Genomic DNA, 26,610 nt, shown 5'->3' with positions numbered 1-26,610 from the left:
TAACTGACTCTAATGCAGAAAGCAAGTGTCCATAGAACCAGCCAGATTTCTCTTGCAATGGAGAAACCTAGTCCAGCTAGGAGGTAATTTTGGGATAAGCCTGTTCAAGTCCTTGAGAGGGAACTCTCAAGGCTTCAAAGGAAGTTGCTTACCCACAAAGCACCAGACTGCAAACCGGATCCATGTGATGGTAGAGAGCTTTAGCATGAGATAAATGTTCACCAGCATGGCAAAGGCAGGCACGAAGGGGAGGCAGGGGGCCATATAGGGCAGCTTTTTGGGGTTCTCTGGCTGCTGCAGGATCACGAACACCAGGGCGCTGATCAGCAGCACCATCAGAACAACCAGAAGGATGGCCCACCAGCTCTGCTCTGAGATGTAGTCAGAACCAAAGATGATGAAGGAGCAGAAGATGAACATGAGGATGAAGAGCAGCAGCACGCAGATGGTCACCGTGTGCCCTGTAGCTGCTGTGGGCCGATCCATTTTGCCTGGAAGACCCAGCCGGATCCTCATGGTGTAGTAACGGGGCCCAATCAGCTTCTTTAATTTGATGAGATAAATGTTTTCGGATTCGTCAGCTTCTATGCCTGTGGTCATGTCCACAGTGCCATAGTTGGGATGGTTCACATTGTAGGTTGACTTATCGGATTTGCCTATGAGCATCTCGTTGTCTCCCAGAGATGGTAGGTTCTTGGCCCCACATGTGTTGGTGGCTGGGCCAGAAAACTCTTCCCCTTCACTCACAGGAGAACAAACTTCCTTGTCACAGTCAGCCAGGATCCCTTCCTTCTTCTTTGTGTGCTCCTGGGACAAGAACTTGACAAAACCGTCAATGTCACTCTCCGGTTGGTATCGAAGGAGCAAGACGCAGACAGAAACCAAGGTGTAGGCGAGGAGTGTGCCGATGGACATCATCTCTATTAGGTCTCTCAGGCTGACTAATAGTGAGAGGAGAGCTGCCAGGAACCCTGACACAATGCAGGCCACCACTGGCGTCTCTGTGTAGGAGCTCACATGAGCCAGGAACCTGGAGGGAGGGGCAAGCAGAGGGTTAGCAGTGAGCTACAGATGGGGACAGACTCTAATGTGGTTTAACTCCTCCTGGTCCTGCTCCTCCAGTTTACTTCTGGATTCACTGGTTTCAATTCAGCTCCTATTCCTACCGTAGGATTTGGTTTTTGAAGTATAATTTAAAAAGAATTTTCTTTAATGCCTTGGTTTCGAGGCAAACTTCTTTATTAAAGTTCCTACTTTATTATGTGATATGAAGGGTTGATTGAATTTAGGAAGTATGTCAGAAGCCTGAATTGATGTGCAAGATTTCCTGGGAAGAAATGATGGATGGAGAATGCACATACCTGCTTGGGGTTCCCTGTGTTACCCAGTGTGGTCAGTCCATGGATCAGCAACATCTGTATCACCTTGGATCTTATTAGAAATGCATATTTTCAGGTTTCACCAGAGACCTACTACATCAGAATCTCTGGGCATGGAGCCTAGCAAATTATACTTTAGAAAACCCCAGAGGATTCTGATTTATGCCCAAACTTGAGAAGCACTGCTCTATAATGACAGTGCAGGGGTTTAGTTGGCAAAAGAGCACAATAATTCAGAACATGTGCTCATAGATGCAGGCTAAATCCAGACAGTTACAACTGGAGAAGACCAACAAAAGTGAATGAATGGCAGGTACTATTTAAGTAGTTCCTGTGGGCCTTAAGTTGGTTCCTGCTCTCCTCCTCACTCTCCTCCTAATCCTCCCTCCTCCCCTCTCTTCCATTTCTCCCTTCTTTTCTTTTTCTTTTTTCCTCTTCTTTCTTTCTTTCTTTCTTTCTTTCTTTCTTTCTTTCTTTCTTTCTTTTTCTTTCTTTCCTTCTGAGAGAAAGAGAGTGAGTGTGAATGAGGGTAGGGGCAAAGGGAGAGGGAGAGAGAGAATCTTAGCAGACTCCTTGCCCAGCATGACGTGGGGCTTGATCCCACAACCCTGAGATCATGACCTGAACCAAAATTGAGAGTTGGTCACTTAATTGACTAAGGCATCCGGGATCCCTTCCCTTATTTTTGTGTTTTACACATGACTGTTGGCTGAGCTTGTGATCTTTCCTCTTAATTTTCTTTGAGAGCAGAAAAACCTTTTGGATGTGTGAAGTTGTCACATCTCCATGATAATCGGCCTCTTCTGGATCTGTCCAGCTTCCAAACATGGTAGCTCGGACCTTGTGATGACTTTGAGGGTATGCAGAGGAAATGAAGCAGAAGATGACAGCTGATGGCAGGAAGTCCCTGAGGAGATCCCTCCATACCCCCGAGAGCTCCTTGGTGTCTATGCTTTACTCCTTGCTTCGTGCACTTGAAGAATGCCTTCACTGCAAGGCCCTCATATGGTGGGCACTGGGAATCAAGAGGTGGGTCACCTTCCCTTTGTGTCCATGGGCAGATTGGCCACTTCACGGCCAATATTGGTGTAGTTAAAAATCTGGTCTTTGGAGTCAGACTGTCATGAGTTTAAATCCTGGCCCTCACTCAGTAACTGGGGGTTGGGGCAAGTTATTTTCACCTGAGTATACTCATCTACTATATTCATTTGCAAAACAGAGTTATTGTGACAACTAACTGAAATACTGTATATAAAGCACCTAGGATACACAAATATTCAATCAATGGTAGCCATTGTTGCTACTGATATTAGGCTCTGTTCAGATGGTCTTATCCTCCCTGTGATGGTAGCTTGGAATGTTTGCAGCTTCAGAGGGGCTGTGGAGAGATGGGCAGTACCAAGCCTCAGTGTGAGGGCAGGCCTGAGATGTTCCTGGGATCCTTCCCTCTGGAATCCGCCCCAGTGTGACCATTGGACACCCAGAATCTTCACAAAGCAACACACAATGCTGAACAGGAGGGGTGGGACAGTTAAGGGAACATAACAGTGTGTGCTAGATTGAGGGACCCAGAGTCAAACTGAGGGACTCTTTCAGGGCTTATATTCCTTTCACTCATACTCTTTGTTAGGATATGGGACAAATTCCATAGTCTATGCGACTTACATTCACATCAAAATTATAGTCAGGCTGGGGCACCTGGGTGGCTCAGTGGGTTAAACCTCTGCCTTCGGCTCAGGTCATGATCTCAGGGCCCCAGGTTTGAGCCCCGTGTCAGGCTCTCTGCTCATTGGAGAGTCTACTTCCCCCTTCTCTCTGCCTGCCTCTCTGCCTACTTGTGATCTCTCTCTCTCTCTGTCAAATAAATAAATAAATAAAATCTTAAAAAAAAATTATAGTCAGGCTGACAGTGAGTGACATTCTCCCTGGACATGCATGGCAAAATAGAATACATTTCATGGAGCATAGCCCTTACCTGAAAAGGAGCCCATCACCAGCCATGGCATAAATAACCCTTGGCATTGGGAAGAGGGAGCCCAGCAAGCTGACTGTCAGTCCTGCAACTGACCCAATGGCCACTACGAATTTTGCAGCGTAGAACCCATGGGCCACAAACATCTCCATGAGTGGGGATTCCGTGTCAATGGCATTGTATGGCACCATCAGAGTTAAGATCATGCTCACCTGTTAAAACAAGAGAAAACATGGCTGGAGGTAGAGAGGACGGTCAGCATGGCTGGATGTCCCACAGGAGAGTAAAGAGACCTGGGTGTTGGATTTGCCACTTCCTGGCATATGCCCTTAATTTAGACCAGTCACTTGGGTTCCAGAGCTCTTGGTCTCAGTATTTTCTCCTCCCATTAGAATTTCGTGGTCTTGGTGAGAAGATCCTCAGTATCTCTCTGGCCCTTTCATAATTGAGTAGTAAGTATGCAGATATGTTAGCCCCACAACAGCAGAACTACATTGACAGTCCAATGAAGGGCAGATATTACCAGATGGAAGGAATGAGATCCAAAGGCACTGGAACCAGGGCCTAGCAGTGACCATGGGCACACTGCCCACATAGCCCAGACTCTCATTTATTTTATACTTTCAGGGTCCTATACAGTCTTAACTATATACTCCCTTTCACCATGAACACCAGAGATAGAAACTCCAAAGATAAGTGATTAGAAATCCATAGCCAGTTAACAGATGTGACCCAGATAAGGGCTCATATTTCCATTTCTTCTCTGCAGCTCAGTGCCAGGAGCCAAGCAGACCAACAAACAAATTATGGCATGGGGATGGAACCCAGTTCTACTCTGGTTTTGTAAGGCTATTGTGGCTTTGTTTAGCCAGGAATCACTTGGCTCCCAGGACCTATCTTCCTTTGTATGTGATAAAGCTGCCATATCATCCCTTCCTCGTGGCCCTGGGCCATGAAGCCACTGGTCATAAGGCCAGGCCTTTCCTGGCCTGCAGAGGCCAATGCTGTCATGAAGAAGGGAGTTCAGAGCCTGAAAGGGAGAGGGCAATGCATTTCTAGACCCCTTCTTTGCATATTTCTCAGGAGCCAAAATCCTCCGGCAAAGTCATGGGCTTCTAGGGAGGACGGGAAGATGGACTACCACAGCCCCACGGTTTGGCTTTTCTGATGGTGGGATGACAGCTTGCTGACCAGCACAACACCAAACAGCCCCCGACTCATGGGTAAGGGCCATGTGTTGTAAAAGAGAATGTTTCCCGGCAACTTCACCACTTGCAACATCCTTTTTGGGGGTGGGCTAGAGGAGAGTGGGACGGATCCCTACCGCAATTTGCATTGAGCCTGCTGCTCACATTAGATCAGGATGGGCAAAAAGTTGATAGATGCAGAGAAGTACTCTGTAGTCTGTAAAGCGCTGTTCTAAGAAAGGAATTGTGATTATTAACTTTATTGTGTGTGCCACAGGGGTTGACCCCAGGAGGAGGCGGAGGGATATGAGGAAGGAATAAGAGGGGAAAGCAGAGCTGAGTGTCTCTGCTGCTCTTCCCACATCACTCCCTGCACACGCTGTCTGCAGGGATAACTAGAGAATGGATAAAATGAAGCGGCTTGCCTGTGTGTGCCACAGGGGTTGACCCCAGGAGGAGGCGGAGGGATATGAGGAAGGAATAAGAGGGGAAAGCAGAGCTGAGTGTCTCTGCTGCTCTTCCCACATCACTCCCTGCACACGCTGTCTGCAGGGATAACTAGAGAATGGATAAAATGAAGCCGCTTGCCTGTGTGTGCATAGGGGGAGGTGATAATTGACCTACCCATAAAACAATTGTGAGGAGCAGGTGAATTCCTTATAAACCGCATTGAAGGCTACTCTTGTGTTTTCCTTTGGTGTCCAGGACAATACTATTTTGCAGCTTGCCGTAATAATCAAGCCAGCCACTGGTCTGACTTCCTTAGTTGCTAAAGATGTTATTGTTTTGCTTTAGTTTCTGGGAGAAAGGTACTTTTCCTATGCTATGCAGCGGTGTAGCAGTGCTGATAGGACATGTCCCCAGCTGCTGGCTCTTTCCTATTTCTGGTAACTGAAGTGAGTGGGAACCTAAGGGCCCGGGGCATTGGTGTAATGACAAACTATTGGCTTGTCAACTGGTTCTTTCCATTGCCAGGGGTTAGGGTGGGGGGAATGGTGTGAGTGAACTATTTCTGTGATAGAGGTTCTGGGATGGGAGCTGTGAGGAGTGCGAAGATTGTCTCAGGGAGGTGACCCTGAGAAGACAAGGCTGAGGCTTCCTTCTGAGGATTCCCTTTAGTAGGAAAACCTTAATAAGAAGCTTGGGCCAGTGTAAAAAGAGGGAGCAACAGCAAAAAGAAATTTCCTCTGAGATTTAAGGGGAAGAGTGTCTCTAGAGGATGATGTGTTCTGTCTCCCCACTCTGGGAGAGCCTTGCCTCTCGCTGCCGGGAAGTTCCCAGAAGACAGAAGAGCATTGAGGAGGGTGCACAGAGGTCCACAATGCCTCTGCTTGCACACCCACCCGTTACTGCCAGCCTATGATCTGAGCTCCTTGGACAGCAGCCCACTCCCTGTATACCATCCCTGGGCAGCAGCAGACACCCAGAGCCTGTGTGTGTGGGGAGGAATGGGGATGGAGACTCAGAGACCAAGGGTGAAGTGAGGGCTCGGGGCTGCTCCCATGTCCAGTTTGGAGTCCCGATTTTCTTCCTGTCACGGGTGGATGGGGATAGAGCATGTGTGGACACATGCATACAGTTACCAAGATTGCACAAGGAAGGACCACTTCCTGACAGAAGGTAACCCAGTCCCAGAGCTCCATTTTAAAGTCAAATACGAAAAGGCCATCAGGGCGGTCCTGAAAGGATGTGGTACTTACAGAAACATATGCTGTCAGGCAGATGACCAGGGAGGCAGTGATAGCATAAGGGATGGACGTGTTTGGATTCTTGGCTTCCTCTCCAGTGGTGGCGATGATGTCAAAGCCGATGAAAGCGTAGAAACACGTGGCTGCTCCTTGCAGCACCTGGTGGGATAATGGCATTTCTCAGACTCAGAGTGTCAGGGCAGCACAAGGGCCTAGCACACGGTACAGCAACTGCCCAGTGTCTGGTGACATCTGAGCAGCAGAGGGAGTGACATGGTGGAACTTGTCCTCAAAGCTTGAGTTCTGATCTCCTGTACTTTCTAGCTGTGTGACCCTGGGCAATTCCTTCATGTGGAAACTGGAGATAAGGAGAATCTTGGCCAAATGAAAACTGGGTTGTTCAACACATTCAGATCATTTTGGGAAACAAGTGGGGTTATAAGCAAACCAATAAGTTGACTATCCCTATGTCTTGGGGGAGCTCATGAAAGCTCTCTGTGCTTCATTTTCGTTCAGTGGTTCTCACCCACAACAGGGGCTGTGTGACCTCCTTTAGGGGAAGTTTGGAAATATGAGGAGCTACTTGTGAGGGTCACAGAGACATGGGGCATGCGCTTTCAGCATTTAGTGTACGGGGCTCAAATGCTAATGCACAAGAAGCTGTCCTGCCCAAACTACCATTAGTGCCCCTGACAGATCATCTCTGTGGTAAGATGTGGTTTCTAGATCTGAAACGCTATGAAAGATGTTCAGATCTCCAGATATCCTATTGTCTTTCATGGGAACACAGGTAGAGACAGTTGGATTTTTTGCTCTTTTGGAGGCTTGAGTGACCTAGTTGGGCTACAAGGCAGGAGAGGATGTGTGGTAAGAGGCCCTGTAGGCTGTGGAGGTGGTATCCAGTGACATCTGCTGGATGTCTGTCAGACAGGAACCTGCGTGGTTCCAAGGGTGGTTGGGACTTGATAAGTCAAGATGTCAGTGAAAATCTTCCCTTAATGAAAGTGTTACTTTCTTCCAAAGAATCAACTAATATTTCCCCACATAAGCATCTGCAGTGTCAGCTGAAAGGAAAAAGTGTGCCTCTTTGAATGCTTGGGGACTGTCCTTTTAGGGGAAGGTGAGAGAGCTTTTTCCAGGCTTGTGTGTAGAGGGTGAGGGGCCTTGGCAGTACGCAAACTCTAGCCAGGGGTCCAGGAATGAGATTCATTACAGAATGGACCATTTCCCCCCTTTTCTCCACATATAGCTTATAAATGATGAAATTCAATACATGTGTCAAGCAGAGAACCTGTGCCCAAATTTTCACTCTTACACTATCCTACTGGTTTCTCAATAAGTAAAAGACAAAATACTAAGTACTGGAACCTACTGATACGTTACAAACGGAAGATCTTCTCAAACCTCAGAAGCAAGTTTTGGTCACAAGTCTCCCCCCTTCCAGGTTTCTAAAGTTTCAGTTTCCTAATTGGAGGTTCTTATCCTGGCGTCCATTCAACTCAGGGGGTCTATGAATTTTGCTGGGAAGAGATTACCTTTTTATCTTTACTAACCTCTGACTGAACATCAGCATTTCTTTTAATCACGAATGTAGGTAACAGTACCTGTGACTGTATCACCGATAGGGATGGGATCTTTTTCCCATAATAGATTGTTGTAGAGATGTTGAAGTATCACTTGTGCTCGTTGCTACTTCCAAATTATGATAATTATTAGACATAGACATCAATATTTAAAACAGCACCAAAGAAGCACATTGTTATTATATCACAATTTAAAAATATTTTATAACTATATTTTAATATAGTTACTATATTTTCATGTATTTGATTTCTTTTGAATTCCTATGTAATGAGGTTCTTCATTTATAAACACGAATCTTAGAAGGGGCTCAGAGTCTTCACCAGACTGCCAAGGAGCATGTGGCACAGAACAATCAAAGAACTCCTGGTCTATTCTAATAAGTCAGGTGGAAAGAACTTCTCAAACAAGCAGTTGTTGTCAGGGCATAGGGGCTACTTTCTGGGAGGGGAGATAATTCTCATTTCACTTCAGTAAAGTCCTTCATTTCGGGGAATGGAAAGTGTTTGGATCTCCAGTCAAGGACAGAAAACAGATCTCACTTCATTGTGCATGGAGGTTCACAGGTTTGGAAACGTGCTTGTTTTCAGTTGTCTAGGAAATGTTTTTGGATGTTTAAGGATGAACAGATGCTGGGATTGCAGACTCCTTAAACTGCCCCCATCAAGGAAAGCGTTGCTTCAAGACAGCTTCCAGAAAACAGGCTCTGCTTTCTCTTCCTTTAACATCCTTCTTCCCTTACACATTTATGCACATGCTTGCGCACACAACTCCTGTAAATCATGCAGATCTGTTACGACAATCAGTCTGATGATGTATTGCTCCCAGTTAGGGGGTCCCAGGGAGACAGTGTGATGCCTCTTTGGTGTGGTCAGTTCTGGATGGAAAGTTAATAGATATTGCCAGCCCTCACTGCTGAGGAAGGGAGAGGGTGGAAGTGTGTTAAATAAGAACTTTGGGGCACATCTACACTAGAACAAGATGAGAGGGCATGTAAGCCATGCCGTGTGAGGAATCCCGGGGGACCTAGGGATGTGTAACGTGAAAAGAAAACTCAGTGAAAGACATGGAAGACACCTTACAGTTTTGACGTACTGACCATGAAACAGTTGGGGGAGAAGAACACGGTGGGCTCCGAGGGAATTGCGAAGCCATAGAGAGGGTGAGGGTTTTGGGGGCAGGCATTGGATTTGGTTAAGAGAGCAGATTTTGTGGACTATCAAACTGAGGGTGGTTCTGTCACACACAGGCTTGGTGACCTAGAGCAAGCTCTTAATCTTGGAGCCTCATTTTCTTAAAAGGAGATGAAAATAGTATTTAGTTCATAGTGTGATTATAAGGATTAAATGAGATAATATAGTGAACTTCAGTCATAGACCACAGTAGGTGCTTAATAAATATCAGCTCTTGCTAACAGCGTTTTCTATTACTAGAGTAAGTTTTCTAGAACAGATGGACCCAAAGGCATAAACAAATTCTTCTTCCTCCTTGTTTCTTTTTTTAGAACTGGACATATATTTTATTAACTGCTCCATTTTGACAGGCACTTTGTGATATGGATACAGCCATGAGCTTAACCCCCTGGGGCTTGGAGTCTAGAGGACACTGCAAGCAAGACCCCAAGTGCGACCTTGACTGTGGTAATAAACTGAACAAGATCAATAGGTTTTTATATTCTTTGTAAGACACAAATGTTACTATTTTCCAAACAATTTAAAGAATAGATGGCAATTACTGATAATTATGGGATACTAGAATATTGACTAACTCTGGTCAAGTTGGGAATGGAGGGGGAAAGTCTGTGAAGAGAATGTCTGTCAGCCTGAATTTGCTCTGTAGAGCTGGAAACCCATTATGACTGAAGGACGACTGGACATTATCAAAGGTAGGATGTTTAGAGGTTCCACTGCATTAGGTAGGAATCAGAATTTAACTCGAATGGTTTGAATGAAACGATTTCAGTGAAGTCCCCATTGGCTAAGTCCAACAGGGAGCAACCATCAAGGGGCCTTCTGGAGCATAAAACAGAGTATGAAGGGTGAATAATGGATCTGGTGGGGGGGGGGCAAACTTGTGATCAAACAGATTCTGATCTAACAAGACATGGATCAAATAAACAGATTATCGAAGAAAAGAGAATAAAATTAGCAAATAAATTCACCTATTTTACTTAAGTTAATTTGAATGAGTTTTTCTTCCGTGTAAGCAAATGATCCCTGACTGGTGAATACAAAAGAGCCAGGAAATGAAACTGTGTATGGGTTGTCTCTACCCTAAAGACCACTGCTAAAACTACTTTCCACTTCGCTCTATCCAGACCTCAGATCTGGCCACTGGGATCTGTGATTAGGATTTCCTTTCAAGTATGGAAGAATGTGTGTGCACTTAGGAGTGAGCATCTGTGAATGAAATTGGTGGGTGAAGTGTGTGTATATGTGTGTCTCTGGGTTCACTGGCACTTTATCCCAACTTTTAAAATTGACTTTTTAATTTGATGACATAAGCAGAAATGGTTTTCCAAAGTAAAGCTGGGGTAGCTTCTCAGCTGGGTGATGCAGATCAGCCCCATCCCCTTAGAGAGCTTTAGTGGGAAAAGCAGCATGTGCCTCAGGTGCTGGAGGGCTGGCTGTTGCTTATTTAGCTGTCAAGCAATGTCATTAGCGGCGTGCTATTCAGGGTGTGGAGTCCCTAAAAGCTGGCCTCCTATGTGGAACTGGTATTCGTGAGGCAGCTCTCCATACTCTGCCTTGGCCATTCTGCCAGATGCCTAGGAGCTAATTAGGTACTTTTATATAATTCACTCCCAAGGTAACCAGACAAAACTCTGACTTTAATAGCGTTTTCTACCACCCTCATGCTCCAGATCTATTAGCACCCTGTCCACAGTGACAGTGGAATGTGCTAATAGGTTCCAGCAAGTGAATTAAAATGTGGAGAACATGAAAAACAACTTTCCCTTTGTTTGGAGGCGGTCAGCATTCCCCACAAATACTTGTTATGGACCATTTTCCTGGGAGCTATTTGTGCGGGTAGAGTGTCTCATTTGGTTCAAGAAAAACCATAAGATATCATCAAGAACAAATAACATACAGGGAATGCACATCCAGCAATGTTCAGGGGCTGAGGAACTGTAGAGGGAAGCAGGGGTTCAGCTGAGGGCCAGGAGTTACTTGATCTAGAGAAAAATGTTTGTTGTTCTTAAGCTCTTCAAGACCAAAGAAACATTTGACCCAGAACCTGTAAGTGAGTAAACGATTCCTTAAGCTATTTTCTTTGGAAGGATGTGGTTGCAGCAGGGAAAGAGTAAGCTTATGAGGGGTCCATGGCCAGAGGATAGACTGTTCATTATTAACCCTTTCAAAGTATGTGAGAATTGTGTTTCAAGTCATGTAATGGTATCCTTATAAACCATCTCCAACACAATGATCTTCTCCACCCCCTCCTGCCTGAAGTGGATTAGAACTCTGAACTAGACCCCTTGTCAGGGGTAGAGGTCAGGTTTTCCCTAAGGAGAAGACCATATAGCTGCCAAGTAGGCAACTCACCTTTGTTGACAATTGTTAGGTAAGAGAGTAGGGAGCGTGTTTGTTAACTTGGTGGATGACATGTTCACGAGAGGGCGTCACACCTTAAAAATTAGGATCCATATTCAAAGTGGCCTTGCTAGGGTTGCCTGGGTGGCTCAGTCAGTAGAACATGAAACTTTTGAACTTGGGGTCATGAATTCAAGCCCCACGTTGGGCATAGAGCTTACTTAAAAATAAAACCAAACCAAACCAAAAACAAAGTGGTCTCACTGGACTGGAAGAGTGACCAGAAAACAAAGTTGAGAAAGAACAGGTCCAGGCCAGTTTGCTAGGGAGGAAATGTACTACAGAGGAACCCAAGGCCAGGCAGATAGGAAAGAGGATGAGTCAGCACCATTCGCAAACTGGGCCGTCCTTTGTGCTCAGCTGATGCTTTTAGTCACAGCCACTAGAACACATATTTGAATTTCCTACAGGGATAATGAATTTGCAGTGAAAAATGCAAAATCCCAGCAAACCTTTTTAGTGGCCAGTGACAAACCTACTCAAGACAGTAAGGTTGGGTTGGAACGAGGTTAGTGAGGTCGAAGGTGCAAAAAAGAGACAATTGGTTTCATGTGTCCAAACCCAGGTCGGGGGAGTAGTGGAGTAAATAAGGACTTTGACTCAGCCAGGACTGGGATTGAATTTCAGTTCTATTATGATCTAGATTTGTAACCTTAACTTTTCTCAACTTAAGGTATTTTGATGTAAAAGTAGAGATCAGAAATGTAGTGAAGATTACCTGAAAAGTGTGTATGAAAGCATGTGTCACAAAGAAAATGGTAAGTTAAGAATGGCATCCTCCCTTTCTTTTCTTTTATGCCTGATTTCTGATCTTCTTTTCTTGCTACAAAGCTAGTAAAAACCTGGGTGTATAGATGGTAGCCCCTAAGTCTGCCTTGATTAGTTCCTTCCTCGATGGGGTGGATTCCTGACTAAAGGATATGGGGCCCTTGAGTGTGAAGAGGAGACCCCCAGAGAGAATAAAGACTCCAGAACAAAGACAGAGGGACAGGTTCAAAGACCGGTTCCTCTTCTTCAGCATGAACAAAGGGTATTTGGGCAGAAGAGATTAACTGCTTCCAGTCTTTACATGGGGCCTAGACTATAATGTGTGCCATTTGGGTGAGCTCTTAGATTTTTGAAAATTAGACATGAACTGAGTAATTACAAAATGTTTTCAAATTGTTTTGCTATGATATCTTAGTAAACAATGTACTTTGGTCTGGGCTGGTTTACACTCCATGTGAAGGTAAGAAAAGAGGCTAGACCATGTCCTAATGCTTCTTCTAGCTCTAAGACTCTATGGCTTTGTGAAAGTTTAAAGGAAGTGAGAACATAACATGTTGGATTGGTTATCTTATTACATTTTTAAAGAAGATTCAGAAGCAAGCAACAACCATGTAATAGGAAGCGATTTGGAGTCACATAGACCCAACTAGGAATTTCAGCCCTGGTGATGACTGGCTAAGTGACCGTGGCTAAATGAGTTCTGCTTCTCTGAGCCGTGGATTCTCTATCTGCTAAGGTGGGCACAGCAGTACCTGCTTTAAAGTTTTGTTAGAGCACAAGGCTGGACACCTAATAGATAGTTGATAAACTCTAAACTCTAAATACTGATAATAAGTATCACTATTATTAACCTCACAAGGTATACCAAGAAACCATCCAGGATGTTATTCGTTTTGGCAAACTTTTGGTACAATTAGTTTTCCCAGGTGATGAATGAGAAAATCTGAAAGCACAGAAGTTAGCTGTTGGCCAAAGTCTTAACAGTAAGACGATGACCTCAAAATTTCTTAGATTATGAAAAAAAAAAAAATGGTGAGAACGTTTTTGTGTGCTAGGATAAAAATGCAGTTGAGTTCCGGAAAAACACTTTTTCTTTGCCACTCTTTTAATTTGTTGTTTCTTTTATTTGATAGGAAAGGAAGGATTTGTATTGTAAGAAATTGTTGACTCGGGGATCAAGAATGGGGTCAACAGTGTCTTTGTCTCTTCTGGTTTTGACCAGTTTCAGGATTTATGCCTTTCAAGGAGGAGGGATGAAATTTGTGGTACTGTGGAATTCTTACAGATAAGCAGAAGACTAGAAATCTTGGCTTGAATTGCTCTCTTGCTTATTTCTCTGCATTGAACAGTGTGGCATGGTTCAGAATAGATAGGAGTTATTTTGAGCATTCTCCAAGAGAGATTTCTGGTCCCTGGACATCTTGGAGGGAAACCAGTCTAAGCCAGAGCTTTTTACAAAAGCAAGTCTGGTGGAGTCCCAGACTTGCTCTCTGCCAGGGCTAGACAGATGTGCTCCCTTGGGCTCAGTTTCTTCTCCTGCTAGATGAGGGGTAGAAGCAGGTGATTCTTTGGATCTCTTCCAGCTCAAAATTCTCTGATTTATGTTCTACTATTTTCAAGAAAGGAATAGGTGGTTGAATTTTACCAGTGAATTCAATCAAGTAAGCATTTTTCGTCATACCAGAAAAAGGATCCAGGCACAATTTAGAACTCTTTGTCAGTATTAAGATTTTGCCCCCTGACCTCCTCCCCCCCCTTTTTTTAGTGTAAACCTCACCACCCACATCATGGGGTTGAGATCTGAAAATGTCCTTTAGTCCAGCCCACTTTCTGGCCAACTCTCAGACCACACTAGGTGGACTTCTCTGCCATGAGCCATGCCACTAGAGTGGGATTTATGACCAGCCCGCACTGTGCCCACTCAACTGCACCTAGTCCTTAATGGGCCTCTCCACATTGGGTCAAACTTTGGGATTAAATTAAAAAATGATTGTTTCCCTAGTTCTATACCCAGGCAACACTCATCCCTTACCTACCTACCCGCTCTTCTGGATCCTTTACTATCTTGTCTATTTTGGGCTATCTGTCTCTCTGAAAATACTCAGAGGGATTCTCTAGGACCAAGTTGTTCATATACAGGCTTTGGAGTCAGACAGTCCTGGCTTTGGGTCTTGACTCTGCCACTTACATTGTGTGCTTAATAGCGAGTCCCCTGACCTCTCTGAGCATGAGTTTTTCATCGGTAAGACCAGAATATAAATGTCTTCCTTCCAAAGTTATTAGGACACTTAAATATTACATGCAGACCACTTCACATAGGATTAGGCATATTTCAAATGGCCCAAACATCAAATCTATTATGGTTATTTGCATAAAATAGGGTCTCAATAAATGTTTGTGAAACAAGTAAAACAATGATATAGGAACCGCTTCAGAGCATTCCCATTAAATTCAGATAAAAAATGATGAAAAAGATGCCATGAAGATTATGGGACAAAGCAGCATTTTTTGAAAATATGTTTCAGACTAGCCACAGGGCGGAAGGCAGAATATGCAATAGCCTTACGAGGCTTTGGAGATGAACTCACCCCTGACCAGCCATGGGGCAAGAACTGGCCCTCAGCCCAGTACTTCCCATTGATGAAGAAGAGGCCTGCGATCATGATGAACACCCATACTGCCAGGTTCAGCACGTTGAGGACGTTGTTGAAGCCCACGGAATTCTTCACTCCTAGTGCAACAATGATGGTGACAATGATTGCAATCACTAGAGCCAGAAGGTCCGGGTACGATTCTTCACCTTTCCCTAGGGGGCAAAGACATGAGTTAATATTGTCCAGAGGGAAAAAAGAGCCATGCAAACTCATAGCACCCCGTCAGGGCATTTGCTCTCAGCTCTGGCAAGGGTGATCACTTTATCAGGGAGGGAGGAGAAGCAAGTGTGTGCAGACATGCATGTATGTCCACGTGTGTGTTTGTGTGCAAGTATATATGTGTGTGTGCACTTGTGTCTACATTGTGGTCCACAAGTGTCTATTTCCTATTTGCAAATGGGAAGGTTTTGGTATGTAGGTAAGACGAAATGATATCCTGGACCCAAAATTGGGCTATACGACATGACAATGACAACACTGTCTGTGGAACCATGGCAGAGAACACCTGAAGTCAGAACTGTCCTGAGACATTCATGCTGTGTATAGGGGTTTAACATGTTATTTGAAAACTGGTTTATCCTCACTGTTGTTCAATTTATAGTCCATAAATTTTCCATTCCATTCCAGCAATCTTTTCATTTTTAGAAAGTTTGAAAATGTGTATCTTTGAAAACTGTTGGAAGAAGGGTGTTCTTTGCATTTATGTGTATGTGGTTGCAGAGAAAAGAAGCTGTGGACACACCCTACCTGTTTGGTCTGGTCTGTTGGCCAGTGAACTCCTGCCCTCTATAGAGGGGAAAAGGCATTGCCTCAGCTGTAAGGCTCCTGAATCTCAGTTGCACTTTTGCCCATGACCAGCTGTGTGGTCTTGGGCAAATGCTCCAGTTCCCTGGACCTCACCTGTAAAGTGAAGGGTGTGCACTGCCTGATTTTGGAGGCCCTTTCAGACCTAAAAACTCCATGAAATCAGCATACTGTGCAGACGTGTGGTGTTCATACTTTTTATCTTCTCATGGTATCTGGATGCTCAGCATTTTTGTCAGTTCGTCTGAGATAGGGACATCAAAGTCACACAAGTGGCACACAGTCACAGAAACTGTACTTGGAAGTTCTGGAGGCAAGACCCCCAACATTCCTCAACTATTGTTTGGCTTCCCATGAATATCAGAGAGGGTAAAGTTAGACATCAGGATGGAAAGTGGGAGCAAGTGATGGATGGAACACCGGGTCTTTCTTTTGTGAAGTTCTGATGATTTAGTATTTACCCAGTTATATTGTCCCTCCTTAACTTCTGCTAGACTTGAATCCATTTTGTCCCTTTTAAAAGTATATTTTGTCACTTAAAATTTAACACGTACTTATTTATGAAAATCTTAAATCTGGCAAAACCACTGGAGAAGTTCATAACAATTATTTTTTCTGCATTGGTTTTATTTTTATATAGTTATAAGCATGAGGTATATATAATATGTATCCTTTGTCACATGACATCTATCAAAAATGGATTCCATGTTATTACAACAGTCTTCCTAATCATCCTTTTAATCATTACACAATATGCTTCCACAATTTAATCATTTCCTCCACTGTAGAATCCTTATGCTGTTTCTAAATTTTTTAAATTACAAATAAAGCTGTGATAAGTATCTTTTCATATAAAGCTTCTGTGGAAATTAGGATGATTTCCTTAGGATAGATTCACAGAAGTACTTTGGAAAAAAAAAAAAGAGATATTTAATGCTCTTGATACATTTTGCCAAATTGAATCCTGAAAGGGGAACCCATTTATTTGTTGGGGTGAGCCTGCTGGTTGGGGTGAGTCTGCTGGGTGGGGTAAGAGGACATGGCAGTCTCACCCAGGCCGTTGAGAGTTCCCACGCTGTCCACCATCCAGCGGCTGATGGTGTGGTTTGCTAACGAGTCGAACATGCTGCTCAGAGCGCTGGCGCCAGCCGCAGTGCCAATCAGGTACTCCAGGATCAGGTTCCAGCCAATGAAAAACGCCACAAATTCCCCAACAGTGACGTAGCTGTAGGTATAGGCTGACCCAGTGGTCTTGGGGACGCGAACTCCGAACTCTGCGTAGCAGACGCCTGCATGGGACAAGCACACGTGGGTGGTGGACTTCAGGAGAGGAGCTAACCTCTTCACCAAGAGGTTTAACCATCTTGGGTACGAAATACTGGGAGCCTCTGCGATCTTAGAACAAACACATGAAATTTGTATATGTATATGAATAAAATTCAAGGCCAATTCTAACGCTTTCAATGTCAGCTCTGAAAAACTTTTAACCTGAATGTCTGGGAAGGCGATCAGAAATAATTCTAATGAACTATAGGTAACTGCTCTTTATTTAGAAAGATTCCTAGTTGTTGTATATGTCTCTGTGATGTTCCTTAGGTGTCAGAGATCCTGAATGAAGGTGGGCCTAGGTCATTATGTCCTCTGCACTTCATGGTTACATTATGTTAACATTCTTCTCTTTCATTTTTCCATATTACGGAAGGTGCTCCTCATTTGAGAATGATAGTTCAAGTTATCTGTGACAATTTTGTACTTTATACGGGGGGTAGGGTTGATAAAAAATACAAATCTAAGTAAGTGACTAGTTTTTAACAAGGAAATTTAGCAAGTGGAAAAGATAATTTAATGAACATTTATAGAGGGCACACTATGTGCTTGGCAGGGTGCTAAGTGCTGGGAATAAAAAAGGCAAGGGAGATGTGAACCTGACCTCAAGGGGAGATATACCAAAAAGTCAGTGTCCATCATAGGCTGTATAAACTTAATAATACAGAGGCATATGGGAATACAGAAAGCAGAGAGGAGAGACTTGTGGACCAGCTGGTTTTGAGGTATAGGGAAAAATTAACTGGGCAAAGAAGGTGGAACATGAAGCGAAGACATGGTGGGTGGGCAGTCTGAAGTATTTGGGTGGAGGGGAGTGTGCATGAGGGGATGGAGGGCAGAGGAGCCTGGAGAGGTAAGTAGAAGCCATGTGTTTTCCAAAGTGGGTCAAGACTCATTTCCACTAGAATCATCTATGAAATCATAATTTTAGGGATGAGGATAAGGAATCTATGTTTTCCCAAGCTCTCCACTTATAATTAAAAAATACTACTATATTCCCTCTTTCTTTGATGGAGTTATAGATCAAATTAGGAAGAGACTGGGAATATGCCAAACTTCTGGGAGTTGGGAGCATTTCCTACATCATCCTGGGAACTCTGGGTATGAGTTCAGCGGGTGGGGTGCCAAGCCGGATGACAAACATAGGACGGCTTGGAGAAAACACACCAGGAATGGGATGTAGGAAGGATTTCAAGGTAAACTTTACCTTTGGTCCTAATTTTCAGGGCCAATCCTGAAGTTCTCTCATCACAAATCAGTGCAAAGAAGCAAAAGCAGAGATGTCAGAAGCCAGGACACAAATGAATGATTAAAGTTGATGCAACGTCTCTTTTCCTACCCCTTAGTGCTGTCAGCTCTTAGGATGTCTGTGTGGAAGGAGCACTGGACAGCAGGGCTGTGCTCTTATCTCAACTCTGCCTTGACCCTGCTTGTTCCTTTATATTCTGTTTTTTTTTTTTTTGTTTTTGTTTTTGGTTTTGGTTTTTTTTTTTTTTTTTTTGTAAAATAAAGGAATTAGATAAGGATGTCCTCTTAAGGGTATTCCTACTCTGACACTCTAGGATTCTACTTGTTTCATTGAATTTTACAGATTGTCTACGGCCATACCACCCTGAACGCGCCCGATCTCGTCTGATCTCGGAAGCTAAGCAGGGTCGGGCCTGGTTAGTACTTGGATGGGAGAATTTTACAGATTGTGCTGCTAAATATATTGGGCATATTTTTCCCTTACATCATTTACTATATTTTTCTATATATGGAGACTTTCTCAGGTCTAGCAAAGCCACCAGTCTCTGCACTGAATAATCTAGGCCATTCTAGGCCGCTCATTTTGAGTTCCTATGTCGGTCCCTTACCCCTTTGTAAAACAGTTCTCCACCTCCTTCCTGGAGGTCTGTCAGTTGTTTCTTTTAGTTGCTCTCATGGGGATTACCTTGAGCAGGCAGACCACCTCCTTTTCTAAATTGCTGTTTCAACACCTGTTCTTTAAATTGTTAGAGTGAGTCTAAAATTAAGAGGAATTATTCTCCGAAGGAAGGGCTGGAGAATTTTTCTGTGAGGAAAGTAGAGAGTGTATAAGCGCCGAGTATGAGGACCTGATAGTGTTTTCTTGAATGCTTGAAGGAACTTCTGTCTTTTCATCTCCTGAAGAGAGTTGGGTTTGCAGATATACATTAGGTTGCCCTTTTAGTGTGGCATGAGGAAGGGATTAGGAGGCAATCCTAATTCCACTCTTTGGTGTAGGATCCACAGCTTTACCCAGTAAGTCTGATATCCTATGAGTTTCTTCTCTTCACCCTCTTTACTCCTGATAGTGCACAAGTCTTGTAAATTGAAGTTTCTCAGCCAGTGCTTTTGAAATTGGCATTAAATTTGATCGTAAATTTAATTTGGAGAGCCATTATTATGAATTTTGGGCAATCAGTGTTTCTCTCCTTAATTTGATCTGCCAAATTAGATGTAAAAATACCCAATTCACCATCAGAACCTACTCGCCAAGGGTAGTTGGCAAATAGCTAAGTCTTCCTCAGGTCATGTGAAGGAACCAGTGCATTGCTGTCCTACGGCAGAGCCAGAGGCCCTGCGCTGGGCACAGGGCAGGAGCGTGTGAAGTCAGTTATTTAGTTCCCAAGGTCCTGCTTAGATTCTGATAGCTGGAGTTTGGGAAGAATTGTGAGAAAACCAATTGGACACTAACCGGGTAAGACAATTCTGCTCCTAGAGGCCAGTCTTTTGGACACTTTGTAAAGGATTTTATTTTTGCATCTTTCTGATTTATTTGCATGCAAGAATCCAGGATTTTAGTGGGCACTAGAGAGTATCCAGCCTGACACTGAAGCTCAGTGGTGAGGAGTGATTTCAACCCCAAATGTCCTGAAAAAAACCAGAAAATACTGTCAATCACTCAACTTTTTAAAAAATATCTGGTGTTTAAGAGAGACATATTGAAAATAAAAAAGAAAAACCGAAGGGAAACCATGGTTTTTATCCTAGATCATGTAATAACTGAGTGTCTAAGGGCAAGTTACTTACCTAACATGGGTAAAGGGAGGGGGCCAGATAGATAAACTTTAGGGTCCCTTCTAGTCCTATTATTCTTTGGTTTCACAGTTAGAATCACCTTTCAGTCATTTGAGCCCTGGAGAAAAAAACAGCAAACCAGTAGTTTTCAGCAAAAGTGATACTGCTGCCTAGGGACATTTTGGAAATCTGTGGGGGTGCCCATCATTCTCATGATGATTGTGGGCACCTGACGCATTGAGTAGGTAGGAGCCTGTGTGGTTAGACATTCTAACAGAATGTTAGACATTCCCACAGAATTAGGCGTTGTCCTGTATCTTTCATAACTCCTGAAGGTCCCAATGGACCTGTTTATAAAAACAGGTTTATAAAGTATAAAAACCTGTTCATAATTTCTGAGCCTGACTCTATCTCCATTTTATATATTAACATATTTTTAAAAAAATGGTATCATATACATTGGATTTTCCAGGGCTACAACAACTGGGTAAATTGAGGGACATTTGTGATTTGTTTTGTTTGGAATTTCCCAAGAGTTGACCATTATTTTGGAAAACCATATCATCAAGAGTAATGTGACTCATGGTCTCTGGACATCAAACAGCACACCTGTGTGAGTTGTGTAAATTTACACATCTACACAACAGCAGTTGTGTAAATGACAGCAGACTTCTGATAACTGCATTATGTCTCTTAATGCACTTATGCCCCAGGTTAAGTACAATGAAATATTATTTTTACTAGAAGTGACTTTTCTTTCATCTAACTTCTATATTCATAGCATACTGATTTTTTAAAAAATTAAGTTTGTAGTTCTGGAAGACAGTAGAGGTTTCCTCAAAAAGTTAGAAATAGAACTACCCTGTGATCCAGCACTGCTAGGCATTTACCCAAAGAATACAAGAATACTAATTCAAAGGGATACATGCACCCCAATGTTTATAGTGGCTTTATCTACAATAGCCACATTATGGAAACAGTCCCAGTGTCCGTCTTTAGAGAAAGGCAAAGACCATATGATTTCAGTCATATGTGGAATTCAAGAAACAAAACAAATGAGAGAAGAGGAAAAAGAGAGAGAGAGGCAAACCAAGAAACTGACTCTTACCTGTAGAGAACAAACTGAGGGTTGCAGGAGGGGAGTTCAGTGGAGGGATGGGTTAAATAGGTGATGGGGATTAAGAAGTGCACCTGTTGTGATGAGCACTGGGTGTTTTATGCAAGTCTTGTTGTATACCTGACTGTGTTGTATACCCGAAACTAATATTACACTCTATGTTTTTTTTAATAAAGCTTTTATTTATTTATCTGACATATACACATGCACAGAGCACAAGCAGGAGGAGTGGCAGGCAGAGGGAGAAGGAGAAGCAGGCTCCCTGCCGAGCTGAGAACCCCATGTGAGGCTCGATCCCAGGACTCTGGGGTCATGAACTGAGTTGAAGGCAGATGCTTAACTGACTGAGCCAACCAGGTGCCCCTATACTGGATGTTAACAAATTGGAATTTAAATAAAAACGTAAAAAAATAAAATTTAATTTTAATGACTAAAAGAGTTGTGTAGGAAGAAAGTATTTTGTCTAGTTTGCATTTTAAGGTAGCAAAGGAAAAATTTCAAAGTATTTATTACCTAAAGTCAATTTGGTATATAAGGTGGAGAATTACTATTCTAAATGAGAGAAAAATTTATAAATATTCCCTACTTAATTTAGTAATGCATTAAAAAATTTCTTCCCCTGGGGTTACCTTTCGAGTCATATTTGCCTTATGCTATTATCAAAATGATTCTGTATCCCTTGGCTAACCATCAAGTGATTGGATAAGGAGAGACATATTGATTCCAAAAGTGTAACTGCATACCTGGAGAAAATCAACATGAAGTGCAATGTTGGGGTACAGACGGCCATCATAAGTGACCGCCTGCTGCAGACCATTGGGTGGGAGTTTCCCAATGGACCTGTTCAGAGTTGGCAAGTCCTGATCCCTGACAAATACAGAGGATTCATTTGAGCAGAACAAGCGGGAATAGAGTGATTTCTCATAGCCTGCAACTCAGATACCCTTTTCAAATTATCCACTCTTTAAGTATATTATGTTTGTAATATATATTTGGTCACTTCCCTATTGTTTTGTTTTATTTCTATACCCAGGACTGTTTTTGGTTAAATTGACAAACTACCAGCCTAAAGAGAAGTTAGGAGTTACACTTTGAAAAGAGGGTTGAGATAAGATAGCAAGGGGATTCCGTATTTGAAATATTCTCTATTGATCTCCTCTTGTGTACCATAAGTGATGTATAATTTGGAGTTAAGAGAAACTTGGTCCTTTTCAGTGTGAATGTCTTTCCAACTCAGAGAGTCTGTGCTTCCGTCACATACAGGTATAATCAACCCGCCTTACACTAAGTACTCCCAGAGAGCCCACATATGATGTTGAACTTTGCAAACTGTGCTCAGTATGATGCCTCTAGTGGTCAAAATAATCACTGTTTGTGCCTCCTACCACTCACAGCCTGCTCTGCCTCTCCTTCACTCTCTTAGAACCATCTCCTCCATCCTAGGAAGATGTAAAAGAGAAAGATCCCCCTAGGAGTAGGTGAAAGACAAGGATTTCTCCATTCAAGAACTCTATTTCCCTTCACATTCCACTAAAGAAAGCCATTAGATATACCAGTACTTTTTAAAAGTGTACTTTCACCTGGAGAGATTACATCTGGACGGTATTCACACTTGAATGCCAATTACTCTACTTAAATAGATGTTTTTCCACTAACACATAGTTTAACTTATTGACTAATTCCCTAACCTATCAACTAACATACCAATTTCCTACAATAATTTCTAACTTCCTAGTTTCTTTTAAGTGACACCCATTGTTGTTTTTTAAAAAAGATTTTATATTATTCTATTTTATTTTTTTAAAGATTATTTATTTATTTATTTGACACAGAGAGAGAGAGAGATCACAAGTAGGTAGAGAGGCAGGCAGAGAGAGAGAGAGAGAGGGAAGCCCGCTCCCTGCTGAGCAGAGAGCCCGATGCAGGGCTCCATCGCTTGGGATCGTGACCCAAGCCGAAGGCAGAGGCTTTAACCCACTGAGCCACCCAGGTGCCTCTATTCTATTTTAGAGAGAGAATGCGAGTATGGTAAGGGGCAGAGGGAGAGGGAGAGAGAATCTCAAGTAGACATCACACTGAGTGCAGAGCCTGATAGAGGGCTCAATCATATGATGCTGAGATCATGACCTGAGCCAAAACTAGAGTCAGATGCTTAACCAACAGAGACATCCAGACACCCCGAAGTGACACACATGGTTAAGTGCCTACTATGTTAGGCCCTGAAATGAATACCAGAGACAGAGATCTCCTGACCTTGAAGCATCTATATTCTAATCAAGAAAGAGTTTAATAAACAGATGATTCCACATACCCAGTGTTTAATACCATATAGTATTTATGAGGTGCTCTGGGAGCCCGGTGGGATGAACAGTTTTTAGATAACACAGTCCTTCATTGCTGGGGAAGTCGGGATGAAGGGGTAAGCTTCTGATCACATATCGAAGGGTGAGTTGGGCCTTTCCAAGCAAAACCAGACGGGCAAGGGTAGTCTCAGGCAGATGGAAGGGGGTAGCTGGAACGGCACATGTGGGCTGCTCTGGAGATTGGGGAGGATGAGTTTGCAGAGGTGAACTGGGTTCAGGTGATTGAGGGAGTGAGACCTTTTTAATAAATTGGGGGAATCTAGCTGAAAAAAATCCACCCAGTTCATCTACTTCTATAGTTTTAAAGCTTTGTCTTGGTTGTAAAACCCTCTTTGCACACATAGTGTTATTTGAGAGTCTCATACAAAAATAAGTAAAATAAGTGGCTCTGTTTGAGGAGGGGGTGAGAGGCCTGAGGCTAGTCCTCTCGGGATCCCCCTCATCCCATATTTTCCCAAAGCTCCGACCTTCCTCCGTGGACTCACAGGGCTGCACTGAGCATGGTGCGGGGATGGGGGGGATGGGTGTCAACTGCTTATTGGGTTGTTCTCTTGATGGTTGATGTGCCTGAGCCCCAGACCCTTTGAATAATGACAGAGATTAATGGCTCGAATCAAAGCCTAATGATATGCAGTCCTAGGGCTTTCCAACCCATTCATTCATCCAAAACCCTTATAAGGTTCCATCTCTACACATCTATGTTAGCTTTCAAACATTTAGAGGTTAGGAGGAAGAACACAGTTCCTTTGTTGTGGGTCTTATGGTCTAGTGGAGAAGACAGACAAGAGAACCAACAATTATAATAAAATAACAGAGGAGATATTCACTGCAGGGGATGGGGGAAAATGCAGGAGCTGCTTTAAAGAACTGCAAAGTTGAGTTCTGAAGTAAGGTCTTGGGACAACCAGAAGGACTTTCCTTAGGGAAAGAGGGTATCAGGAGGTGAGGGAAGGGGTGGAGAGGGGTCTCCAAGGAGGCAATCTGCCAACACTGCATCTTCATTCAGACGTCTGGGATCCATAACATTGGGAGTGTTGCTCAGAGGGTCAGTCGGGCTGTCTTGGGTGACCGGCCATAGGTCACAGAGAGCAGGCCCGAGCAGTTACTTTGAACACACTATCTATCAGTGTTCTCAGTCATGAAGTCAGTAACTTCTGAATACCAGTTAGCTGCCATCTCCCAGACACAGGATGGAATCAGTTGTTGGCCTGAACCAGTGCACCCCACCAATTAGGCCCAAACATGTCTTTAAGAAAGTCCTCACCAAACAGCGTTGAACAGGATGGTTGTTACTCATTTCCTTCTCATTTTGTTAGTTTTCTTAAAACATCTTTGTTCTGTTTATAAAGTCACAGCAGGGCTAAGACATGCTTTCTGTACTGCCGTGGTTGGTAGCACTGCTTCAGTGTGGATTGGGAGTGGGCTGTAAGGAGAAATCACAGGACCTCAGAGAGAAATAGAATGTGAATTCTCTTGGAAACATTTGTTTTGTTTGTGACACTGAATGCCAGATGGTGAGCAGTGAAGTAGCCCCCGTCACTGCTGTTCCCCTTGAGAAGCAGGTTGCTGGGTTCTCAGAAACCTCTCTCCAGCACCCCCCCGGCATGTGGGAGCTTTCCATCCTGCACCCGGCTCCTCTTCCCAACACTCTTGATTAGCGGAGAAAATTGTCTATTTCTTTCCCCAGGAGAAATCCATCAGGCTCTCTCTCCCTCTCCCTTCACTGCTTCTGTCTCATCTACCTTACTAACCTTGCTCACTCTATCACCTGTCAGTGAAGCCCAGGCAATTTTAACAAATGCGTCTGGAAGAAAAGCAGTTTTGTCTGGCAACGCCTCTTTCTTTGCGTCTAAGAAGACACTTGTAATTTTTCTGTCAAAGCAGGCCCTAGGTGGACAGTGAGGGCCTGTATTTAGGGGATGGGCAGCATCAACAATCATGGTGTGTGTGCGACACTGTTCTTTACAGAACCCGACAGGGCTTCAATTAAGTTGGGTCGGGAACAGAGGGTTTGCAACGTCCCCAAACCAGAGCACTGATGTACCAGCACATACGTGGGAAGGAAGGAAGCTGTTCTCATAGTCAGAGAAGTGACCCCTGAGGCAGGTCAAGGAAGTTTAGTAATTTACTGATTAAATGTGACCAGACTATCTGTTGACTTTCTTCTCTAGATCTCCTTCCATGAAAATATTTTAGAGCTCGTTGGAGGTACAGTTTCTACAGCTTGATGAAGTAGAATATTGTATCGTTTGGTCATGCTATCTTTAATATCATTAGTGTACGCTAGTTTATTTCACTGCTTTATCAAATGATGATGAAGATGGTGATAATAATACTGCTCACGCGGTTGCTTTCAACTAAATGACCCACAGGGTTTGCTGTTCCCGGAACCCATTTGACCTGGATTGGTCCCTCTTCATTGCTGTGGCGGCAGGTGGGCTGGGGTTGCCCTTTTCTCTGCTCCTAATGTTTTTATGTAGGTGATCTCAGGTCAATGTCAGAGGCAGTCTTGGAGGGAAAAAGATGCTACAAAAGAGAAAAGCACCTTTTTTTTTTTTTTTTTTTTGCATTACCCGTGCTAGGCCCATTGTACATGGATTCTCATCTCATGCTCCGGTCAGCTGTTCACAAATGCTGAGGCCACCATCAGCAGCCCGTCTCTGCTTTAGGAGAAGCAGTGAGTGTCATAGGAACCGCCCCGTCTCTGGAGAGGTCTGGAGAGCGCTTGTGACAACTAAATGAGATACTGCACGCAGATCCCTTTGCCCGGTGCCTGGCACAGAGCAAGTGTTTACTAAACGACAACTATAATTAGTACTAACTGTGGCCTTGAGTAAGGCATCCAAGTCACTAAGTGTTACTTTCCCCATCTGGAAAGTGGCAATGGTGATCCCTGCTAAGGTTTTGCTACGGTCTGTAAAGGAACACATGCACGGTTCTGTCATGCAGTGGGCACTCCTCCAGCGCGGGCCATGGCGATCATTACAGAGGAGGAAAGGGAATCGCACAGACTTTCTTAGCAGTAGCCTCCTGACTGTCCATGCAGGACCCTCTGCCTTGTGGGTGGGATCAAAGGAGTTGAAGCAAGAATTGTTGGCAGACGGTTTTAGAGGCTCAGCCTTGGCAGGGATATCAGAAACCATCTGAAGTCTAGACC

The 26,610-nt window shown here is 43.6% G+C and overlaps 1 protein-coding gene across 1 annotated transcript in view; it reads right to left on the bottom strand.

The window, feature by feature from the left end:
- SLC7A14 (solute carrier family 7 member 14) overlaps nucleotides 1–26,610 on the bottom strand; it is a 127,572-nt gene that overhangs the window by 18,161 nt on the left and 82,801 nt on the right. Inside the window, exons 3-7 of the mRNA XM_046003616.1 lie at nucleotides 16,679–16,915; nucleotides 14,757–14,974; nucleotides 6,239–6,385; nucleotides 3,355–3,563; nucleotides 153–1,030 (exon numbers count right to left, since the gene is read on the bottom strand). Coding sequence (XP_045859572.1) covers nucleotides 153–1,030; nucleotides 3,355–3,563; nucleotides 6,239–6,385; nucleotides 14,757–14,974; nucleotides 16,679–16,915 — 1,689 coding nt within the window. The remainder of the gene's footprint in view (nucleotides 1–152; nucleotides 1,031–3,354; nucleotides 3,564–6,238; nucleotides 6,386–14,756; nucleotides 14,975–16,678; nucleotides 16,916–26,610) is intronic.

The sequence above is a fragment of the Meles meles genome, chromosome 4, assembly GCF_922984935.1.
Source record: "Meles meles chromosome 4, mMelMel3.1 paternal haplotype, whole genome shotgun sequence".
Taxonomy (NCBI): Eukaryota; Metazoa; Chordata; class Mammalia; order Carnivora; family Mustelidae; genus Meles; species Meles meles.
The sequence above is the reverse complement of the archived record's forward strand: the minus strand, read 5'-3'. Positions and strand labels throughout refer to the sequence as shown.